The sequence below is a fragment of the Pipistrellus kuhlii genome, unplaced genomic scaffold (genome assembly GCF_014108245.1).
Source record: "Pipistrellus kuhlii isolate mPipKuh1 unplaced genomic scaffold, mPipKuh1.p scaffold_m20_p_1, whole genome shotgun sequence".
Lineage (NCBI taxonomy): Eukaryota > Metazoa > Chordata > Mammalia > Chiroptera > Vespertilionidae > Pipistrellus > Pipistrellus kuhlii.
The window spans coordinates 31,464,493-31,483,749 of NW_023425404.1; the positions used below are offsets into that span (position 1 = coordinate 31,464,493).

General features: G+C 61.1%; 1 protein-coding gene across 1 annotated transcript; it reads right to left on the reverse strand.

Annotated features, from left to right (window-relative positions):
* Positions 1-1,495: 1,495 nt before the first annotated feature.
* SKOR1 (SKI family transcriptional corepressor 1) lies at positions 1,496-12,988 on the reverse strand. Its single transcript, XM_036437798.2, is given in 10 exon segments — positions 1,496-2,335; positions 2,953-3,018; positions 3,537-3,611; positions 3,860-3,934; positions 5,521-5,592; positions 6,109-6,219; positions 7,126-7,216; positions 8,345-9,772; positions 9,774-10,551; positions 12,840-12,988. Coding segments are annotated over 9 exon segments (2,781 nt in total). The 5' UTR covers positions 10,542-10,551; positions 12,840-12,988; the 3' UTR covers positions 1,496-2,240.
* Positions 12,989-19,257: the final 6,269 nt, after the last annotated feature.

Below are 19,257 nucleotides of genomic sequence, written 5' to 3' on the forward strand. Positions count from 1 at the left end.
GTGCAGGGTGCCCTGGGGGCCGGCTTCCTGCCGTGGCCGTGCGATGGGCCTCCCCGCCTGCGCCCCCTCTGGGCGTCTACGTCGCGCCCCCCTAGTGGGCTGCGCTCCGGCCACTGGACCACCCGCCGTCCAACTCCCTCCGGGCCAGTGCTCTCCAGGCGGCGTGGAGCCGCGCCCGCCTCCGGGGTCTCCGCTCCGGCCCCCCCTGCCGCCCCGGCGCCCCAAGTTCGATGGCAGGGAGAGCCTGGCTGTGTCGGAGGGCGGGGGTGCAGGGCGCAGGGCAGGGCCTGAATATCATTCTGCACTGAATACCCTTACCCAGAAGTTTTGACTTCAGGTTAAAGACATTAGTACATTATTAAAATGTGTTGTTGTTTTTTTTTGAGTGTTTTTCCCTACAGAACCAGACACCGAGGCCTAGGCACCACCGGGCCTGCATGGTTCCCAATCCTGGGCCCTCTCCCACTGCATGTATTTATTTTTAACTATATTTTTTATTGATTTCAGAGAGGGAGAGAGAGAGAGAAACATTGATGAATAGAAACGTCCGTGATGACAGAGAATCACTGATCTGCTGCCTCCTGCACGCCCCCCACTGGGGATCAAGCCCGCAACCCGGGCGTGTGCCTGAGACTCGAACCTGGGACCCTTCGTACTCAGGCCGCCGCTCTATCCACTGAACCAACCCGGCCAGGCCTCCTGCTGCCTTTACGCTTTCCTCCTCCCCCACCGCAAAAAGTGAGCGGCCGTTTCCACCCTCCCCCATGGCCCCACCAGCAGGTTCGCTGTGGAAACTGAGGCCGACTGCGGTCCTCGGCCCCCAGGCGCCCCGCCACCCCACCCCGGCGGGGTCTGATCAGTGCGGCGACCCGGACACCTGCGGCTGGCGGGCTGCACCCTCCCCTCACTCCCTCAATCCCACTCAGGACTAAAATGGGGGGAACATTAAACTCTGCCTGGGCTCTTCCCCTTTGGGGAGCAGAGGGGCAGGCGGGAGTGTGTCTGCGCCCCAGCGTTGAGCCTCGCCTGGCCTTTCCAGACCTGTCCCCCCCAACCCCTCACCCCCCACCCCACACCCCAGCGCTCCCGGACGTGGCCCGCGGTGTCTGAGCTCCCGGCATTGTGGGGGAGCCTGGGATTCCGGGCAGGGCCCCACCTCTGGGCGCCCAGGAGGTGACTTCTTGGGTAGGACAGTCTGGAAATGACACAAATAAACTCTCCTGTCCCCTGCGAGCGCAAAGGAGTCAGAGACGAGGGGCCCAGGAACTAGGCCGCGGTAGTGTTTACCAGGCGGGGCCCAAGGGGGCCCTGAGCGCGGGGAGGGTGTCCTGGGGGCAGCGGGGTGTGTGTGAGCCTGCGGCAGCGGCCAGGCGCGGGCTCGATGCTCAGCCCGGAACCCGCGCGGCTGCCCCCACCTCCACCTGTTGCGCAGCCCTTCGCCGGTCTCCGGCCACCCTGCCCCGCTCCCCAGCTCGCACTCCTACGCCTCAGGAAGTGACAGATTTCTTTGTTTTTTTTAATTAAAAACAAAACGAAAGTCACGGTTACAGACAGGGTGGTCTCCCCAAACAGGTCCAGGTGGTCTCCATCTCGTGAGTCAGTGGTCGCCCTTTTTAAAGTGCTGGTTATTACATCGAGAGGTTACAACAAAATACAGACAAAGCAAAACCCCAGGGGGACTGCAAAGAACGGGACTGGAAGCAGGTTCGGGAGGAGGAAGCAGAATGACATACAGCATAAATAAATTAAAGTAAACTCAGTACCGAACCAAGAGACTCACAGGACATGTATATCCATTGCACATAGCCACTTTGTCATTAGGAACAAGTCTCAGGAGTGACGGGACCGCGCGGGCCGGCGCCAGCCAAGTTGCTACGTTGTAATCACAACTGGGGTCCGAGGAGGCTGTCCAGAGGCGAAGGGTAGTCTCCCCCTCGCCTTTCTTATCCCCTCTGTCCAGGTAACCCACGAGGTCCAATGCCCTGGAGTTCAGCCGGGGGCGGGAGGGGGGCGAAATGGTATTTACACTTGGAAACCGGGCCGGGGCCCTGGGCTGGGGCACCCGGGGGTGGGGGGCGGGGAGGGCCCAGGCGCCCGGCAGGAGGGCGGGCGGGAGGCTGTATTTACATCGCTCCGGTCCCAATGGCTTGTTCCACGCTCTCGGCCGCCTTGGCCGCAGGTATTTACAGAAGAGAGAGAGCAGCATGGCTTGAGGGCGCGTGGGCACGGCCGGGCCGGCCCTAGGGCAGCAGCGGGGGCTTGAAGGAGCAGTTGCCAGTGCAGTGGCGGGGGGTCAGCATCTTGCAGGAGAAGTGGTGCAGGGCGTCGTGGGCTTCTGGAGAGACAGTCAGGCAGACCAGGTTGGGTGCCTCACTTGCCTGGCATCCCTGGCACGGTCCCCCCCCCCCACACACACACCCTCTCCTCTGCCCACCTGGGTCTCACCCACCTTCTTCTGGCTCAGGGGTTCTCAAGGGAGTGGGTCAGAAGATAGGAGGATAGGCAAAAACCCGGGCGATTCAAAACCACTGCAGTGGTGCAAAGGCCCCATTTTACAGAAGAGGAAACTGAGGCACAGGAAGAGGAAGGTCCACCTGCTCTAGGCAAGAGTTGGACCTGAGGGTGGTTTCCCAATGCCCAGAGCCCAGGGGGCTCTTTCTTCCTATCCCACCCGTTCTGAGATCATTTCCTCATTGAAAGCAAACCCTACGTTCCTCCTCTCCGCTTCTGGTCCATGTAAACCAGGCCTTCCCTCACTCTGGCGCCGTGGTTTCTTCCTTTGTTGGTTGGTTCGTTCATTCATTCATTCATTCATTCGCTCACCCACTCATTGGATCACTCATTCATTCGATTATTCATTCATTCATTCATTTGATCGTTCATTCATTCTCCCGCACAGCCAGAGTCTGGCACCCTCCCCCCACCCCCATCTTTGCTCCTGGGCTTCCACACCTTTTAACTTCTGCTGGATGGCATAGCGCGCCTTCCGCTCTTGGTCCAGTTCGTTACACAGAGTGTCTGGAAGACATGGGAGGGGCCGGAGAGGAAATGAGCCCACTCATCCACCGGCCCGGGCAGGCGGGGTCACAGCCCCAGCCCCCACCTTCTTCTCAGCTCTCAGCCCGTTCGGAAAACAAGACGGGACGGAGGGAGGAGGCGTCAAGGCTCCCAACTGCAGCCTGACGGAGGGAGGAAATGGCCTGGGATGGTGCTTAGAGGCAGACGGATCTAACCAAAATTAAAGCAAACTTAGGCATTACTTCCCAGGTAATTTTACGCCTCGATTTTTAATTTAGAAACCATGGAAATTGCCGCGATAAGAAGTTCAATCACTCCATGTAATGATGCCTGCAAGCCGTTTGCTGGGTTCGCTTGCCATTCCGAGGCTAATCAGAGTATACAAAGGATATTAAATAAAAAAAATAATTGTTAAATTACCTTCCATTTAAATCCAAATGACTGAGCCGACATTGCGGCTCCTGCCAGACTAGAGGCAGTTATGGCCCGTGCGCGCGCTCACCTGACTGCCGTCTTACCTCTGACAATTTGCAGCTGTTGCACCATTTCTTCTCGATAAGCCAATTCCCTCTTCATTTGATCCTGAAAATTATCTGTGCAAATTGATTAAGTGAGAGCTGTTAAGCACAGCCCCACCCCCTCCCTCGGCCCCATTCCCCCGCTCCCCTCCCCCACCCCACCCACCCCGTCTTTGGTCTAGTGGGAAACCCCAGCAAAGCAGGGGGGCGGGGGCGTCCGCATGGCGCGGGGCAGCTGCTGGCTCTGGGGTCCTGGAGCCAGACTGGAATCTGGAGGGAAGAAGGTTCCGGCCAGGAAGTGGGGTGGGTCAGGATGGGGGTACCTTTGAGACTCTGAAATTCTCGCTCCAGCTTCTTGCGGAGCTCCATTTGCTCCAGGAGCAGTTTTTGCAGCTCGTCTGTGAACAGGGAGAGAGGGAGGTGAAGGAGAGGGTGTGCAGGCCTCAGGAGGCCCCGAGGAGGCCGCAGGTCCTGCCAAGGCCAATAGCCCTGAGGTGGGAGTTGGGGCGGGAGGTAGAGGCCCTCAGCACCCAGTTTACCCATTTGCTTCCAAAGGATTTGGGGGTAGGAAAAGGGGGTGGGAAGTAAATGGCCCGGGAGAACCAAATCAGGATGGTGGAGGGCACTTCCCACTTCCAAGTCCTGGCTCAGGGCACCAAGCAGAGTGGCACCTGCTTCAAGTTGTTCCCAGCTCCCTAATTTCAGAGGCTAGCTCAGGAGGACTCAGTTTACCCCTTCAAAAGTGAGACCTAATCCTTCCCTTCAATAACACAGACCAGGGAGAATCTGGTCAAAGTCTTGGGCCCCAGCCCTGGAAAAATACACACACTTACAACAGGTTGTTCACAATTTCAGGAAAAATACATTTACGTACAACAGTTTGTTTACAATTTTATATGATTGTTATTAGCCCCGCCCCAAATCCATGCTAAACACACTCCTATAAAGCACCCATGATTTTGAAGGTAATTACATGTCCTGCAAAATCTGTAACTACAGAGAGTCAAAGACCACAGATGCTTCTCTCTCTCCCCACACCAGCTTCCAAGCTCCGCCCTGGGCAAGCCTGGGGGAAGGTAGCAGGCAGAGGTGGGAAACCCTGCGGGTGAGCTCAGAAACCCCTCCGGAGAACGGCAGGGGCTGCCTGGTCCGCGGAGCTCTGCTATCTTGGTCCTCCCCCTGGGGAAGCTTCTGAGAAACCTTCCCCAGCAGGGGCTCAACACACAGAAAGGGGAGGGAGGGGAGCAAAGTGGGGCTGGAGGCTCCTTCTGTGCCTGAAGTCACACCCTCTCCCTGGCAGGCCCAGCGACACCCCAAGGACCCTATTCTGCACAGGAGCTGCAACCTGCAACCGCACCCCATTTAAGGTGGGGTGAGTTGGTTTTACATGAATCCCAGGAAAAAAGTTAACCCCTTGAACATTCCTAAAGTAGAGGCCTCCCGGGAATCTTACTATTGGAAAAGTCACGTTTTCCAGGGAGTTTGGGAGACCCAGATGTTCCTGGTGGTCCACATGCACCAGGTTCCTAGGATCTTTACTTGCGTCTCTTTCTCACCGTCTCTTTCTCACCGGGCTGTTTGGACAGACCTGGCCTCAGGAACGCACACTTCCTGTGAGCCCATGGGGCCTGGTTTCCTCTGGCCACCCGCTCTCACACACACCTCTGCCCAGCAGTGTGCCCGGGTCCTCCCTTCCACTTAGTGAGACCGAGGGCCCAAGAACCCTGTCTTCTCACACACCCCAACAGGAATGACACCCCACAAGAAGGCCCCTCAGCATGGAGTAGCCCCACTTCAGGTTTAACCTCACCCCCTACAAGAAGGGCCCCCCCACAGAGTAGCCCATTTCACAGATCTAACCTCATGCTCTATAAGAAGGCCCCCCCCCCAAGTAACCCCATTTCAAGTTGAACCTCACCCCTCTCTACAAGAATAGGCCATCTCCCCCCCAGCACAGGGAGCCTCATTCCAGGTGTACCCTCACCTCTGGCCAGGTTCTCGATATCCTTCTCCACCAGCTGAGTTGCTGTGACCTCCAGGGTGAGCCCATCTTCGCCTGGGATACAAGGGCAGGTGAGCGGGGTTCTGTCTGGGAGAGGCCTTGGGAGGGGAGGGGTGAGCTCCCTGGGAACTGTGCTCAGTCAGGGACCAGCTCCAGATTGGGTGTCGGTAGAGGAGGCAGCTACAGGCCAGTATTACCCACATTCCAAGCCAACATTTTAGGGAGGTAGCCATCATTTTAGAGAGAGGCCCAGGGAAGAGAGGCTGTCTTAGAGTAGGAAGTGCCCTCTGGCCTGTTTTGTGTGGGTGATGCTGTTCCCAATTCCTTCTCAAATGCCCTCTTACCAGGAAGAGCCCAAACCCACCCAGGAGGTGAACGACTCAGGAGCCGTGGCCTGCACCTCGCCTGCGCTGTTTGTGTATCTGCGAGCCGCAGAAGGGGGCCCTCCGCCGCTGCCTACTCTTGATGAAAGCTTTGCTCACCAGCCAAAGCCGGTGGGTGGGACCCTGGGCGACTGGGGTCCCAGCTCCCCATTGGGGGTGCTGCCCCAGCGAGCGTCCTGGGGCTCACCTCGGTCTGTGTTTGCAGGACTTGGCTGGGAGATACTCCTTTGGTCTGGGTAGGATTTCCTCGCTTCCAAATCGTCAGCGGCGGTCGAGTGATTGTCTTCCTTTTCTGGCTCTTAAAGGCAATAAACCGAGTTTCAAGAAGAGGCAGAGAAACCGTGACCCCGATAGAGCCGGCGCCGCAGCAGTCCGGGCGCCCGAGCCCTAATTAAAAGCGTCGCGGCCGCCGCGGTTCCACGCTGCGCGCCTGGGCTGCACCCTCAGGCTTTGGACCGGGCACTCCCCCCCTTCCCCCCACCCCGCGCGGTCTGCTCTTCCCGGTCTCCATGCCTCCTCCCCAGCCCCTCGGAAAAGAGCAGCGCAGCCGCCGAGCCCACCTGGGACGAGCGACCTACATCGGAGAGCGGATACTGGGGCACCGCGGGCGCGCGTGGCCGCCGGGGCTGCCCTCGCCGCTGCTGCCCAGAACGCGGCCCGGGCAGTGGCCCCGGCGCGGCGGCGGGGGAAACGCTCCTGGGCTTGGCCCTCAGCCCCTCATCTGCGAGCCGCCGGGCCCTGGCACCTGCAGGGCTCTCCCCACCCCCAACCACTCCGGCCCGCCCCGGCTGCGCGGCAGGGGTACCCATGTGCCCAGCCAAGTGCCCGCGCCACGCGCTGGCCGGCCTGTCCACGGGGGCACCTCGCGGCCCAAACCACGTACTTTATACACGAAAGCGCCTGAAAGGGGTGCCCGCCAGGAGAGGTTATTAAAAGGTTTTAACCCGGGGTACGGGGTGTGGCTGAGCGTGTGCTTATGTGCTTATGTGCCGGCGAGGTCACCAAACGTGGGAAGTTGTTGGAAGTTCTCGCTCAGCTTCTTGTCTGGTTGTCTTTCTTCCCCTCCCCGCTGCGGCTTTCTCTGCCTCTGTCTTTCTCCTCCCGTCTTCCCTCGCAGACCTCCCCTGGCCCTGGCTCTCTGCCCGCTGCCCCCCCCCCCCCATCGCACTGGCCAGCGTCCCCCTCGGAGGGGCTGGGGCGTTACCGTGGGCCTCGGGGGCGCAGAGGTAGGAGGCCGCGGGTCCCAGCGCCGCCGCCGCGCTCTTCGCGTGCTGGTCCCGCTCGGGCGCGTACACCTGCGGCGCCGAGAAAGGACAGGCGTTAGGGCCGGGAGCCGCCTGGCCCAGCGCCGCGGCGGGAGGGAATGTACAAGGGGTGGCGGAGATCGGCTCAAGGATTGGGGGTGGGGGGTGCTGAGCGCCCGGCCCGGTGCCGCACACCGCACAGCCTTGCGCCCTTGGGGGCCGCTTCTCTGTTGTAGATTCAGGGTAATTGTTAGCGCCCTGGAGAAAATGATCCCCCACAAAACGGTTCCCAAGCCAAGGACTGCTCAAAGCCGCCCCCACTCTCGTTGCCCACTTTCTCTCCCCCCCCCCCCTCCCCGCCATCTTCCCTCCCTCTCGCGCCCAGTCCCGGGCATAAATGACGCCTTTAGCATCTGGCTAACGACTCGTGCTTTAATGGACCGAGTGGAAATGTACAAGTGTGGGCACCCACTTTCAAATGACCAACAGTCCCTGATTAACTGCACCCCCTTCCCAGCACACACCCCTAACCCCCGCGCTGGCCCCAACCGACCGAGAGCCCCTCTCCCAACCCACACACCGTGCGGACAGCTCCCCACCGGGAATTCCAAGAGACTCGGACCATTATGAGTTGGGGTGGAAGAAGGTTCCGGGGGACCCCCCCCCCCCCCCCCCGCCTCTGTCCCGGCACTGCAGTGGCCTGGCTTTGGGGAGAGGCTGCCCTTCCCTGGAGCTCTGAATCTCCCCCAATGAGTGTGCTACCAGCCATGCCTCACCTGCGCCTGTCTCTGGCTTTGGATCCCTTTCTCTCCTCCACCGTCTCCCTCCAGACCCCCTTTATGTGTCTCTTTCTGTTTCTGTGCGACTGCCGGTCTCTGCCTGTCTCCTCCTCATTCCCATCCATGCAGACACAGCACAGGCCCTTCTCAGGCCTTCCCAGCGCCCCCACGCCCCCAAACCCTCAGCTGGGGGCTCCAGCGAGCGCAGCTCCACGGGGCTCCTTGCGAAGCTGGGCCCACTCCGCAGAGCCGAGGCCTGCGGCTCCGGTGCCCGCTGCTCCGGTGCCCGCTCAGAACAAAATCCCCGGCCCCCGCCCGGCCAGTGCCAGCCCCCCCTTTCCGCGGGGCAGAGGGCTGAGCACGGACAGGCCGCCGCCGGCGGGGCGGGCGCTGGGCTCACCTTGGCCGGCGAGGGGCCCCCCAGCGGCCCGCAGGGCTCTCGCAGCTCGTAGCCCCCGCTCGGCGGGCTCCTCTCCGGTCTCCGCGCCGCGTCGTCGGCCACCAGGTCCCCAAACACGGAGCGGCTGGCCGGGGGCAGCCCCGGGCGGCGCCGGGGGCCGGGGCTGCCGCCGCCCGGAGAGTCTGCAGGACCATCCGCGCCCGAGGAGGTGGCCGATGGGGGCCCCGCGAGCGGCTCTCCGTCCGGGCCGCCTCCCGCGCCGGGCGCGCCGGGCTCGGCCTCCTCCGGCGTGCCCTCGTCGTCGGGGAAGCGGTTGGACTCCACGTCCACCTCGGGCTCGTCGGCTGTGTCCACGTCGGGCGAGGCGGAGCGGTAGCTGGAGCTGCCCTCGCTCAGGAAGTCCGGGCTCACGTAGCCGCCGCCGCCGCCGGCCCCGGCGTTCGGCCCCGGCCCCCGGGCTGGCCCCGCGCCGTAGGCGTCGCGGGCGCTGCCGTAGAGCTTGGCGATGCTCTCGGCGTCCTTGACCACCGGCCGGAAGGCCGACACGTAGGAGCCTTTGCGCGCGGGCGGCGGCGGCGGCGGCGGCAGCGGGGCCAGCGGCGGCGGCGGCAGCGCCTCGTCCGCGCCGTCCTCGTCCAGCGGCCCGCGGGACAGCGCGCTGGGGCAGCGCTCCTCCGCGCCCAGGCCGCCCTCCTTGGCGGGCTCCGCGCCGTCCAGAGGCTCCGAGCCGCTGCCCCCCGCCGCCGCCGCCGCCGCCGCCGCTGCGGCTGCCACGGCGGCCGCCACCGCCTTCGCCTGGCTCTGCGCCGCCGGGTAGGGCGGCACCGGGAGGCTGCTCGCCGCCGGCCAGAACATGGGGAACGTCGGGTACACGGTGGCCGCGGCGGCCGCGGCAGCCACCGCCGCGTCCTTGGCTGCCCCGGAGGGCTGGTGACCCCAGAACATGGCGCCGCCCCCCGGGCCAGCCCCGGCCCCCGGGGGCAGGTGGCCGGCTCCTGGGCCGCCCGCGCCCCCGCCGGCGCCCGCGCCCCCGCCGCTCCCGGAGCCCGGGCCGCCCTTGGGTTCGCCTGCCCCCAGCACAGGGTCGTCCTTTTTGGGGCAGAGGCCGAAGGCCGTGGGGAAGCCGTAGGGGTGTGGGAAGAGGGGCGGGGGCAGCTTTTGCAAGAGGCCGAAGCCCTTGCTGGGCACCGGGATCACCGGGTAGCTGCGGACGCCGGCGGCGCCTCCACCAGGCCCCGCAGGGCCGCCGGCTCCCGCCGTCAGACCGAGTCCCCGCGGCTGCGGGTGGGGAGGAGGCGGCCCAGGAGGTCCGACGGCCTCGTCTTCCCCACAACGCAGGCTTTTGTGGGGCGGCGGGCCCGGGGCCAGCTCCGAACCACAGCCCGGGCCTCCCCCGCCGCCGCCGCCGCCTCCAGCGCCCCCTTTCCCCTGCCCCCCCCGACCCTCCGCCGCCGCCGCCGCCGCCTTGCAGCGAGAAGGTCCGCTTCCGGGTGCCGCCGTTGAACATGGCCTTGACGTCCTCCCAGGCGTGGCTCAGCTCGTCCGTGGCCGACTTGTCGCTGAGCTTCAGGTGGCGGCGCCAGGAGTTGAAGTTGGCGGCGTCGGGCTGCGTGTACTTGGCGTCGGGCGTGCGGTGCGAGTGGAAGATGAACTTGTTGGGCGAGAAGTACATGCTGCAGTAGCCGCACTTGATGCACTTGGCGCGCGAGCTGTTGTAGCGCGCGGGGATGAAGCTGCCGCGCGAGCCCCACGCGCACTCGTGCACCACGTCGAAGGCGAAGTTCTCGGGCAGCTTGGGGGGCTTGTGCTCGCCCAGGAACGACTTGCACAGGCGCTCGGCCTCGCGCTTGGTGATCATGCCGCAGCGGCGCGAGGAGATGGGCATGGCCCCGGCGCGCCGCAGGATCTCCAGCTGCACCGGCGTGCACTGCACGCACGTGATGCCCAGGGCCACGCGGCGGTTGTGGATCTCATTGTAGCTGTAGTTCTTGAGCAGGGTGTTGGAGATCTGCGCCAGGCACAGGCGCTCCTGGCCGTCGATGACCAGAGACACGATAGGCACTCCGTACAGCGAGGTCTCGCCCACCTGGTTGGGCTTGAGAGCGCTGGAGCCCGAGTAAGGCTGCAGCTCCTGCTTGGAGTTGGGCGAGGAGCTACCCTCGCGCCCCGGCCCCAGCTGGGTGGTGAGAGCCTCCATGCCGCCGCTCCTGCGAAACAGAGAAAGCAGAGAGCAGATGAGCCATTTTCAGCGCCGCCACCGCCGCCGCTGCCCGGGCCCGCCCCGCGGGGCGCGCTGAGGCTGGCGCGAGTAGGGAATCTTGGCAATGGGGAGTCCAAGCTCATTCGCCCCCCTTAGCCGGGCGCCTTTTGTTATCCGGACTCCTGCTGGCGCCGGAACAAAAGCCCCCCGGGATTTGGGTGAGCAGAGGGGTAATTGAGACCTCAGAAATGCCCGGTCTGCTAGGAATGAATGAAACCCTGTTTTGGGAATGGGGAGGAGGTGGAGCCCAGAGACGGAGAGTGACTTGCCCAAGGCCACACAGCAAAGACATCGCCGAACGGGAGCTTCCCGGGCGCCGAGATCCGCGCGCCTTCGGCCACCCTCAGCCGGCCCTGCCCGCCCAGGTCTTGAAGCCCGCACTTCGGGGACCGGCCTTCCCTCAGCTCTGTCGTGCTCACACGCGGGCGGGCAGGCGGGGGCAGCGCGCGGAGGGTTTGGGGGAGGGGCGGTCACTGCCCAACTCCAGACAGCAGGGGGCGGAGGGGGAGGGGGAGGGGATAGGGAAGGTCTCCAGGCTGGGCGGTGGTGGTGGCGGCGGTGGTAGTGGGGTAGTCTGAGGCGACCGCTGTTCGTGGTGCTGAATCTTGCTCTCTCTGAAGAACGCCATTTGCGTCCAGCCCCAGGGCAGCCCCCACGTCATCCATCTCCCTCCGGATCCCGCGGATAATAGCACTGATTTCCACAAACCCGAGCTTCTCTCATGTCCGGAGCCCCGCCAGAAAGATTCAGGCTAGAAACAGAAATAGTTTTCTTCCCAGCCATCAGTGAGCCCAGGGTCAGGCAGTTCCTAATCACATTTCCTGCATTTTCAGCTTCGTCCCAGACCAATGCTGGCTTTCATGGGGTCAGCGTGTGAGACGGAGAGGTTCTCGAGGAAGTTTCTTAGGAGCCTCTTCTCCTTTGCTTTTCGCTGCTCACTCCCCAAGTTTTCTTCCTTCGGACTTACCATTTTAGCTCAGGCCAAATGCAGTCTCTCCAGGCTTCTTCTTCTCTTCTTCTTCTTCTTCCCTTCTTCTTCTTCTTCTTCTTCTTCTTCTTCTTCTTCTTCTTCTATTCTTTTTTTGGGGGGGGGAGGTCTCCTCTCGGAGTATACTTTGTGCAGGGCTATCATGGCTCAATATGGGCTGAGGGGAATCCTAGCCTGTCTCCAAAACCGATACAAGGCTCTAAGTCCAAAGTTGCTGCCTGTCCCATGCTTTGCTTGCTGGTTCAGGGAGGGAGGCAGCTGGGCCTTCGGACCTCAGCAGCGGGAGGATCAGGGGAGCGATGCTTGGATCTCCCTCGGTGGCCCATGCCAGCCCAACCCTGAGGCCCCTCTTCTAACTCCCTAGGAAAGGAAAACCCACTTTCAGAGGGGCAGCTCCTCTGAAAATGGGACAGGGGATCTGAGTTCAAAAGGATTAGGATCTTCTGTCTGTCTTTCTCCTTCCCAGTCTAGGTGCCCCTCAGCTGTCGAGATCTTATCGTCCTGAAGCTGTCTGTCGTTCCCAGCTCCCTCCTCTTTCTCCCATCTGTCTTCCTACCGTCTCCCAGTATCAAGCTATTTATCTGTTATCTGCCTGTTTCATCTTTATCTCTGTGGATCCAACTGAGACAAGTTGACCCTGCTTGTGGAAGTCTCTTGTAACATTTAGGAGCAAAAACTCGGTCTTAACTCCCCAGCGTAGGGATCAGCAAGACAAGCCTCGCTTCCCCCTGAAGAGCTCTCGGGCAGGCTGGGGAGGCGGCCTGGGGTGAGATGGTGGTGGAGGGCGCCAGGGTTCTGCGAAATGACGGCGTCTTCTCGGTTTCCCGAATTTGGCAAGTGTGCCCTGCCCGCGTGCAGTGAAGGGACTGCTCCGAGCCGAGTGCACCCTCCTCCCGAAGCTGAGGGTCGGTCCCAGCGGGGTTTTCCTGAATGGAAGGAGCGGCCCCAGGCCCCGGGACCAGGAGAAGAAGGGGTCCCTAGGAAAGGAACCGAATTTCGGGAGCCAGAGCGGAAAGCCAGGGTAAAGGGTTGCACGCCGTGACAAGGAGCCGCAGCTAGGGCGGCTGGGGGAACCCTCGGCGACTGGGGGTGAGCTAGGAGTGGGCGACGCGATGGGAGCGAGGCGGCGGATTCTTTGGGTATAGTAATCATTAAAACAGCCGCCGGAACCCAAATCGGAACTAAATGAAAGAAGCTGCAGGGTCAGGGAGCGGGGGGCGGGCGGGCCACCGGACGCGGGGACTCACCGTGCGGCGGCGGCGGCGGCTGGAGCCGGGCAGGCGGGGAGCGGAGGTGCGCGGCGGCGTCCGGGCTCCGCGCGCCGGGCTCTCCGGGTGACGGCGCGGCCCCTCCCCGCGCGCGCGCACAGCCGCGCTCCCGGGCTCCCCGCGCTCACACCGGGGCCCCGCCAGCCCCGCCCGCGCGGCGCCGGCTCTCCGCAGGTGCGGGCTCCGGGGCCCTGGGCGCGTCAGCGTGTGCCCCGCGCCGCTTCCCCGGAGGCCCGGGAAGGGCCCGGAGCGGAGGCCGGGGCTGGGTGCGCGTGGTGCGGCGACGGGCACGGCGCGGTCAGAGCCGGAGTGGGAAGGCCGGTTCGGAGCGGGGAGCAAGCCTGACAGCTGCGAGCCGGCGCCACACCCACAGCCCGCTCAGTCCCTGGCGTCTCCGGGGGCCCGCCAGCCCGCGGGCCACAAGCCGGGCCCGCCGCGGCTCCGCACCCCAGGTAAGCTGTGGCACACCTGCGCCCTGCGCCCCGCACCTGCGGCCCGCGCTCGCCAAAGGGGCCAGCGGGAGAAAGGGCCTGGGCCGCGGACTTTGCCCCTAAGAAGGAAGTGGGGAGGTGCTTTCCTCCTAGGGACCAGGAGCGGCCAGGCCAGGGGCGGGTGCGGGGTAAGGACAGCTCAGGCAGAAGGGCCACAGGGGGGTTACCGCACTTTGGGCCAGGGCGGTGGGTCCGGAGAGTGGCCCTGGGAAGTTATTAGGGTGACCAGCGGGCCGGGGCAGGACCACGGGGGTGGGGGGTGCGGTAGCCGCTGGGAAGGGGCAGAACCAACACCCCACTGCTTTGCCTGGGACCTGAGGTGTCAGATCAGCTCCAGCCTGGGGAGGAGCAACCTCCTGCCTCCTTCATCCAACAGTGGACTCAGGAACTGTTTTATTTTTTTGAGGGGGGGCACCTTGGGCAGGAGCCAGTGCCTCGTTGGGAGACTGCTCTCCAGCCGCCTGCTAGCTCAGCTCCCTGTGGCGGAGGGCTGGCCCTCTGACCCTGCAGACACCCCTTGGGTATTCTCTCTCCCCTCGGTTCCTTTTCTCTCTATTCCCTGCCCTCTGCTCTGCCTGTGGGTTTCTGTCTTCACCCCCGACCCTCCCACCCCACAACCCCACTGGGTCCCCGTGTTCTTCCTCTCTTAATCTCGGTCTCTGCTTCATTTGCGTTTCCAGTCGCCCTCCCTCCCTCTTTGCCCGCACCGAGCACCTCCTCGCCCTCCCCTCTCCCAAGTAGTATTAAGTGTCCTTAATGGACACGTTAATTAAACTGTAATTAATCATACTGTCCAGTCCAAGTTTGAACAATTACCCTAATCAAACAGAAGTTAATAATGGCAGGGATGGCCCGGGGCGTGGCGGGCCGCCGGGGCAGGGGACGCAGCGGCCACTGCGGTTACGGACTTGGGCAGCGGCGGCAGCGAGCTGAGCGCGTCCTTGGAACCGGGGCAGCACCATAAATCTTCCTTTCGTGGCCAGCAGCGCCCGCCGCCCGCCCCCGCCCCCGCCCCCTCGTTTTCCTTCTCGCTCCGGGTTACAGGCCCTCTCCCCTCCTGCATCCCAGCTCTTCTGGGTTTTGTCTCCCTTCTCCACCACTTCCCTCGCGTTTTCCTCTTGTCCCGTTTGAAAAGGCTCTGGGGCTGTGAGCGGATCTCCTAGGCCTAGCCCTTGGAGAACGCCAGGGGGGCCGGACCAGGCCCGAGGACTCGTTTTCTCTCCACCACCTTCTCCCCTTGGCTAACGGATCTCTGAACACTGCCCCCAAGTTTGAGGGCTCTGTCTTCTCTGCGGAGTTCTTGCTCTTTCGCCTGCCTCAGTTTTCATCTTCCTCTCTTTGGATCTCCCTACCTTTCTCTCTTTCCTTCCACAGCCTGCTCGGCCCTTTTCTCTCTCTGCCTCTGGCCCCTCAGTCTCTTCCAGGATCAGCTTCTCTCTCTTTCTCTCTCTCCAACTTTGCCGTCCTCTCTCCCCTCTTCCCGCTGAGAAAAACAGGAACCTATTTTCCCTCCCAGTCTGAAAGCCGCCTGCTCATCCCCACTCTCTCGGTTGGTGCCCCCCCCCCCCCCATAATTACAGTCCCCTTCGGTAATTATTCTTAGCTTCCTAATGATTTTTTAAAAGGCATCTCAAAATCTGGTGTGGTGGTTGACAACGATTGCGGAGCCAGGACGCCCCCGGGGCGGTGGGGGGAGGGAGTGGAAGGAGGATGGGTAAGACGGGTCTGTCCGGCCTCTATTGTACTCCAGGGCGTTCCCCGCAGCCTGCCCGCGGGGACCCGGGGACTTCTAGGACCAAAGTCCTCTTCCCAGTTGACCGCGCTAGGGGCGCGCAGGGACGCCTGGGCGGCTCCGTTCAGCACCGAGTCGCGGACAGCTCCCTGCGCCCGCCGCCGGCCTTGCCCACTCACCCAACTCTCTGATCCCCCCAACTCTCCGACACCCCCAACTCTCCGACACCCCCAACTCTGAGACCCCGTCAGAGCTAAAGAAGGACTGAAGGCGCACCGAGAGAAGCTCCGGAGGCGCCGGCGCTCGCTGGAGCGGGAGTGGTCTCCGGGGAGCGGGTCTCGGGGTGCTCTGGACCAGGGTCCAGTCGGTGAATAGTAGCAACAAACCTCATTTTACAGTTTGCAGAGCCGGTTCTCACCATGACCCTGACAATAAGTAGGTGTCATGTATCCCCATTGTACAGGCAGGAAACTGAGGGCCAGTCCTGGGAGCCAACTCAGGCTTCTTGTCTGGCTCATCAAGGACGCAGGCTGATCCCCAGGCCTGAGATGCCTCGCCTGGCGGGGAGGCCTCAGCTAGGGAAGGGGAGGAGGGAGAGGAGGAGCTTTTGTTCCCACCCCCACCATGCTCGGTGCGGAGGAAACAGGCCGCGCCAGGTCTCTGCCCCGGGCTCAGGCAGCCAGTGCGGGCGGCCTGGGACTGGAACTCGGACTCTGAAGGGCAGCGCGGGACCCCTCTTCCTCAGAGCGGCTCCGGGCCCTGCCGCCCGGCCCAGAGCCTGGGGAGCTGGCGGAAGTCTGTGTCCTTGGCCTTCCCGACCCCCTTTAGCCCGGGTTCTCTCTTTTATCCATTCCCAGTGGCACTAGGGTCGGAGGGCAGCGCCCCGGCCCACGTGCTCCCCACTACCAGCGGGGGCCGCGCTGGCTCCGCGTCCACGCTGCTGCTCGGGTCCCAGCCGATTTGGGCTCTGGCTTGGGCTGGGGCCGGGCAGCCGCGCCTCCTCCGCAAGCACATATCTTTTACCAGTTGAATTAACGGCAGTTTTCGTCAGTTAATTAGGTTTAATTTACATAATTAGTACAGTATAAAGAGGATTGGGGATAATCATGGGGTACGTAGCGCTTACTGTGTAAACACGTATTCTGAATTAAAAATCAGATGTAATTAAGGCGCGAAGGCCCTGTTTAGGCAGGGTTTTAATTGTAATGAATTTCTAATTAACACTCAATGATTGCCAAATGCAAAGGGCTGTAAAATTTTCTTGTAGTTTTGCTAATTTATTGTTTACTTAATATCTGGATATTAATCCGACGGCCAGATAGACCCAAGGCCCGCGCAAGGGCGGCCCAGGCGAGTGAAAGCGGTGGCGCGAGGCCCGGGGCGCCCCAGAGCCGAGAGGTGCTCGGATCCCCGCTGTCACGTTCGGGTTGCCAAGGGGACGGCCGAAGCCCAGAGAGCCCCTGGGGACTGGGCCGGCGGAGGCTGCGCTCCAGGTTCCCACTGCCCAGACCGGCTCTGGGATCAGCGGCCAGGCCAGCTCTTCCCCCCCAGCGGAAGGTTCTGTTCCTAAAACATCAAAAGGGGCGAGAAAAGCCTTCATCCAGATCCACTTCTCCTACTGACCACTGAGTGACGGGGACCGTGCAATACTTGCATCTGTAGGATGGACACATTGATTGGCACTTTGGGGGAGTGAAGGATTGACCAACCCCAAGGCCCAAGAGCACTGCCATGAACATCTTTCTTCTGGAGCCCAGGAGGGAGGCCTGGTGGGGGAGAGCCAGGAGGCCTTGGGAGCGGTTGAGAGGTCACAGGAATGGCTCTGCCTATCCTGGGGTCTCTCTGCGTGTGGGGACGCAAGCTAGGCTGGGAGGGACAGAGAGGGAGCCCAGGACCAGACTCTGTTGCACTAACCTGACATAGAAGCCCCCAGGGCCCACACACAGGAATTTGGGGAAGAGGGTAGGTGAGTAGCTCTGCTGGGACTCCTCCGGCCCCCAAGTCCCTAGTTTGGGTCTCTGCCCGTATCCTAGCTCACCCACCCACCCACCCACCCACGCAAGGGCTCCCCTCCTGACAGCCCCACTTAGCCACTGTTCCTTTCCAAGGTCCTCACACAGAGGAGACTCGGTGGGCACCTTGAAATTCCCATCCAACCCAAGGGAACCCATCAGTGGCACCTAGAAGCATCTGCCCCACAGAGCAGACTGCCTTGACCTCTCTCTTCAGTGCCTGCCTCTCTGAGCTGCAGAGGCCGATCCTGGGTGCCACAAAGGATCTCCTCCGAGCCTGACTGTTGGCCTGGACCCTCATCTTCTTTGTCTCATGCTGTTTATTTTCATTTTTGGATTGTTTACTGGTTAATATTTCCTGATTAGTTACTTGTTTAAGAGTATCTTCTGTCTCTCCCACTGGAGTGTTTTATTTGCTGTTATATTTCCATGGCCCAGAACAGAGCCTAGCACACAGTAGGTGCTCAACATGGTTGTTGAATGAATGAGTGAACAGCCCAGGTCCCAGCTGACTTGTTGGCCATAGTGACTGAATGGTATCTAGGGGCCATTCTGGTTCTCCCAGAGCAGAAGGTTCTGTGCTTCCCGGTGATGTCTAGGAGGTCCTGGGGCTCCTACCTTCCTCACAGATTCAGGCAGGGCTACTAAGACAGAGCCCTGAAGGCTTGTTCTCTTTGGAGGTGGGGGTGGGTCGTGGCAGGGGAGGTGGGGAGGTGGGGGAGCCACTGGAAGGGGCTTCCTTCCCAGGGCCTCCTCCTCCACTCAGCAATGTGGGGGGAGGCTGGAAAGAGAATAGACTCTGCTGCCAGGAAGACCTGGGTTCACCCAAATCCTGGTTTTGCTTCATTGGAGCCCCCAAACCTGCGTCTGTAAAGCAGTCAAATGCGTCTTATTAGGGATGCCACAGTGATTAAGGCGCTAAGTGTACAGCACATACTAGTAGCCAGACTAGAGTGAGGTGCCTCGGGTGCAGGATTTAAGGAGGGTCCTGAAATCCTCCCCCGGGTCGCAGCCCTGCACAAAGTAGACAACACAGAGCAGGTGCTCAGCATGTGTGAGGCCCCCCTTCCCTGCCACTCAGATCACTTCCGTACAGCTACTGAATCCTGTTGGAGGCCAGTCTGCTTGCTGGGACAGGCTGTGCTTTATCGGGATACAATTCACACACTATGTAATTCACCTTTTTAAAAAAATATATATTTTATTGAGTTTTTACAGAGAAGAAGAGGGAGGGACAGAGAGTTAGAAACATCAATGAGAGAGAATCATCAATCAGCTGCCTCTTGCACACCCCCTACTGGGGATGTGCCCGCAACCAAGGTACATGCCCTTGCCCAGAATCCAACCCAGGACCTTTCAGTCTGCAGGCCAGTGCTCTATCCACTGAGCCAAACCGGTTTCAGCTAATTCACCTTTTTAAAGTGTGCAAGTCAATGGTTTTTCATTTATTCAAATAAATGTGCAACCATCATATCCCTCTTAGAACACTTTCCTCACTACAAAGAGAAATCTCATACTCAGTAGCGATAGCCCCATCTTCCCACCATCCCCAGGCCCAAGTAATCACTATTCTGCCTTCATAACTTTGCCTATTTTGGACATTTCATATAAATAGAAATATATAATCTGTGGTCTTTTGTAACTGGCTGCTTTCTTTTATCATCATGTCTTTAAGGTTTGTCCATTGTAGCATGCATCAGTCCTTCATTCCTTTTTATTGTCAAATAATATCCCATTCTATGGATATCTCATGTTTGGTTTATCTCTTTAGCCATTGATGAATATTGGGTTGTTTCCACATTTTGGCCATTATGAATGATGGTGCTATGAACATTCATGTACATGTTTTTGTGTAGTTGTGTGTTATAATTTCTCTAGGGTATACATCTTGGGTCATATGGTAACTGTTTATCCTTTTTAAACACATATTTTTATTGATATCAGAAAGGAAGGGAGAGAGAGAAATAGAAATATCAACGATGAGAGAGAAGCCTCAATCAGCTGCCTCCTGCATTCCCCCCACCAGGGATTGAGCCTACATCCGGGGCATTTGCCCTGACCCTGACTCTGAGCCTGCAGCCCGGGCGTGTGCCCAGACCTGGAATCGAACCATGACTCCTGGTTCATAGGTCGATGCTCAACCACCGAGCCACACCAGTTGG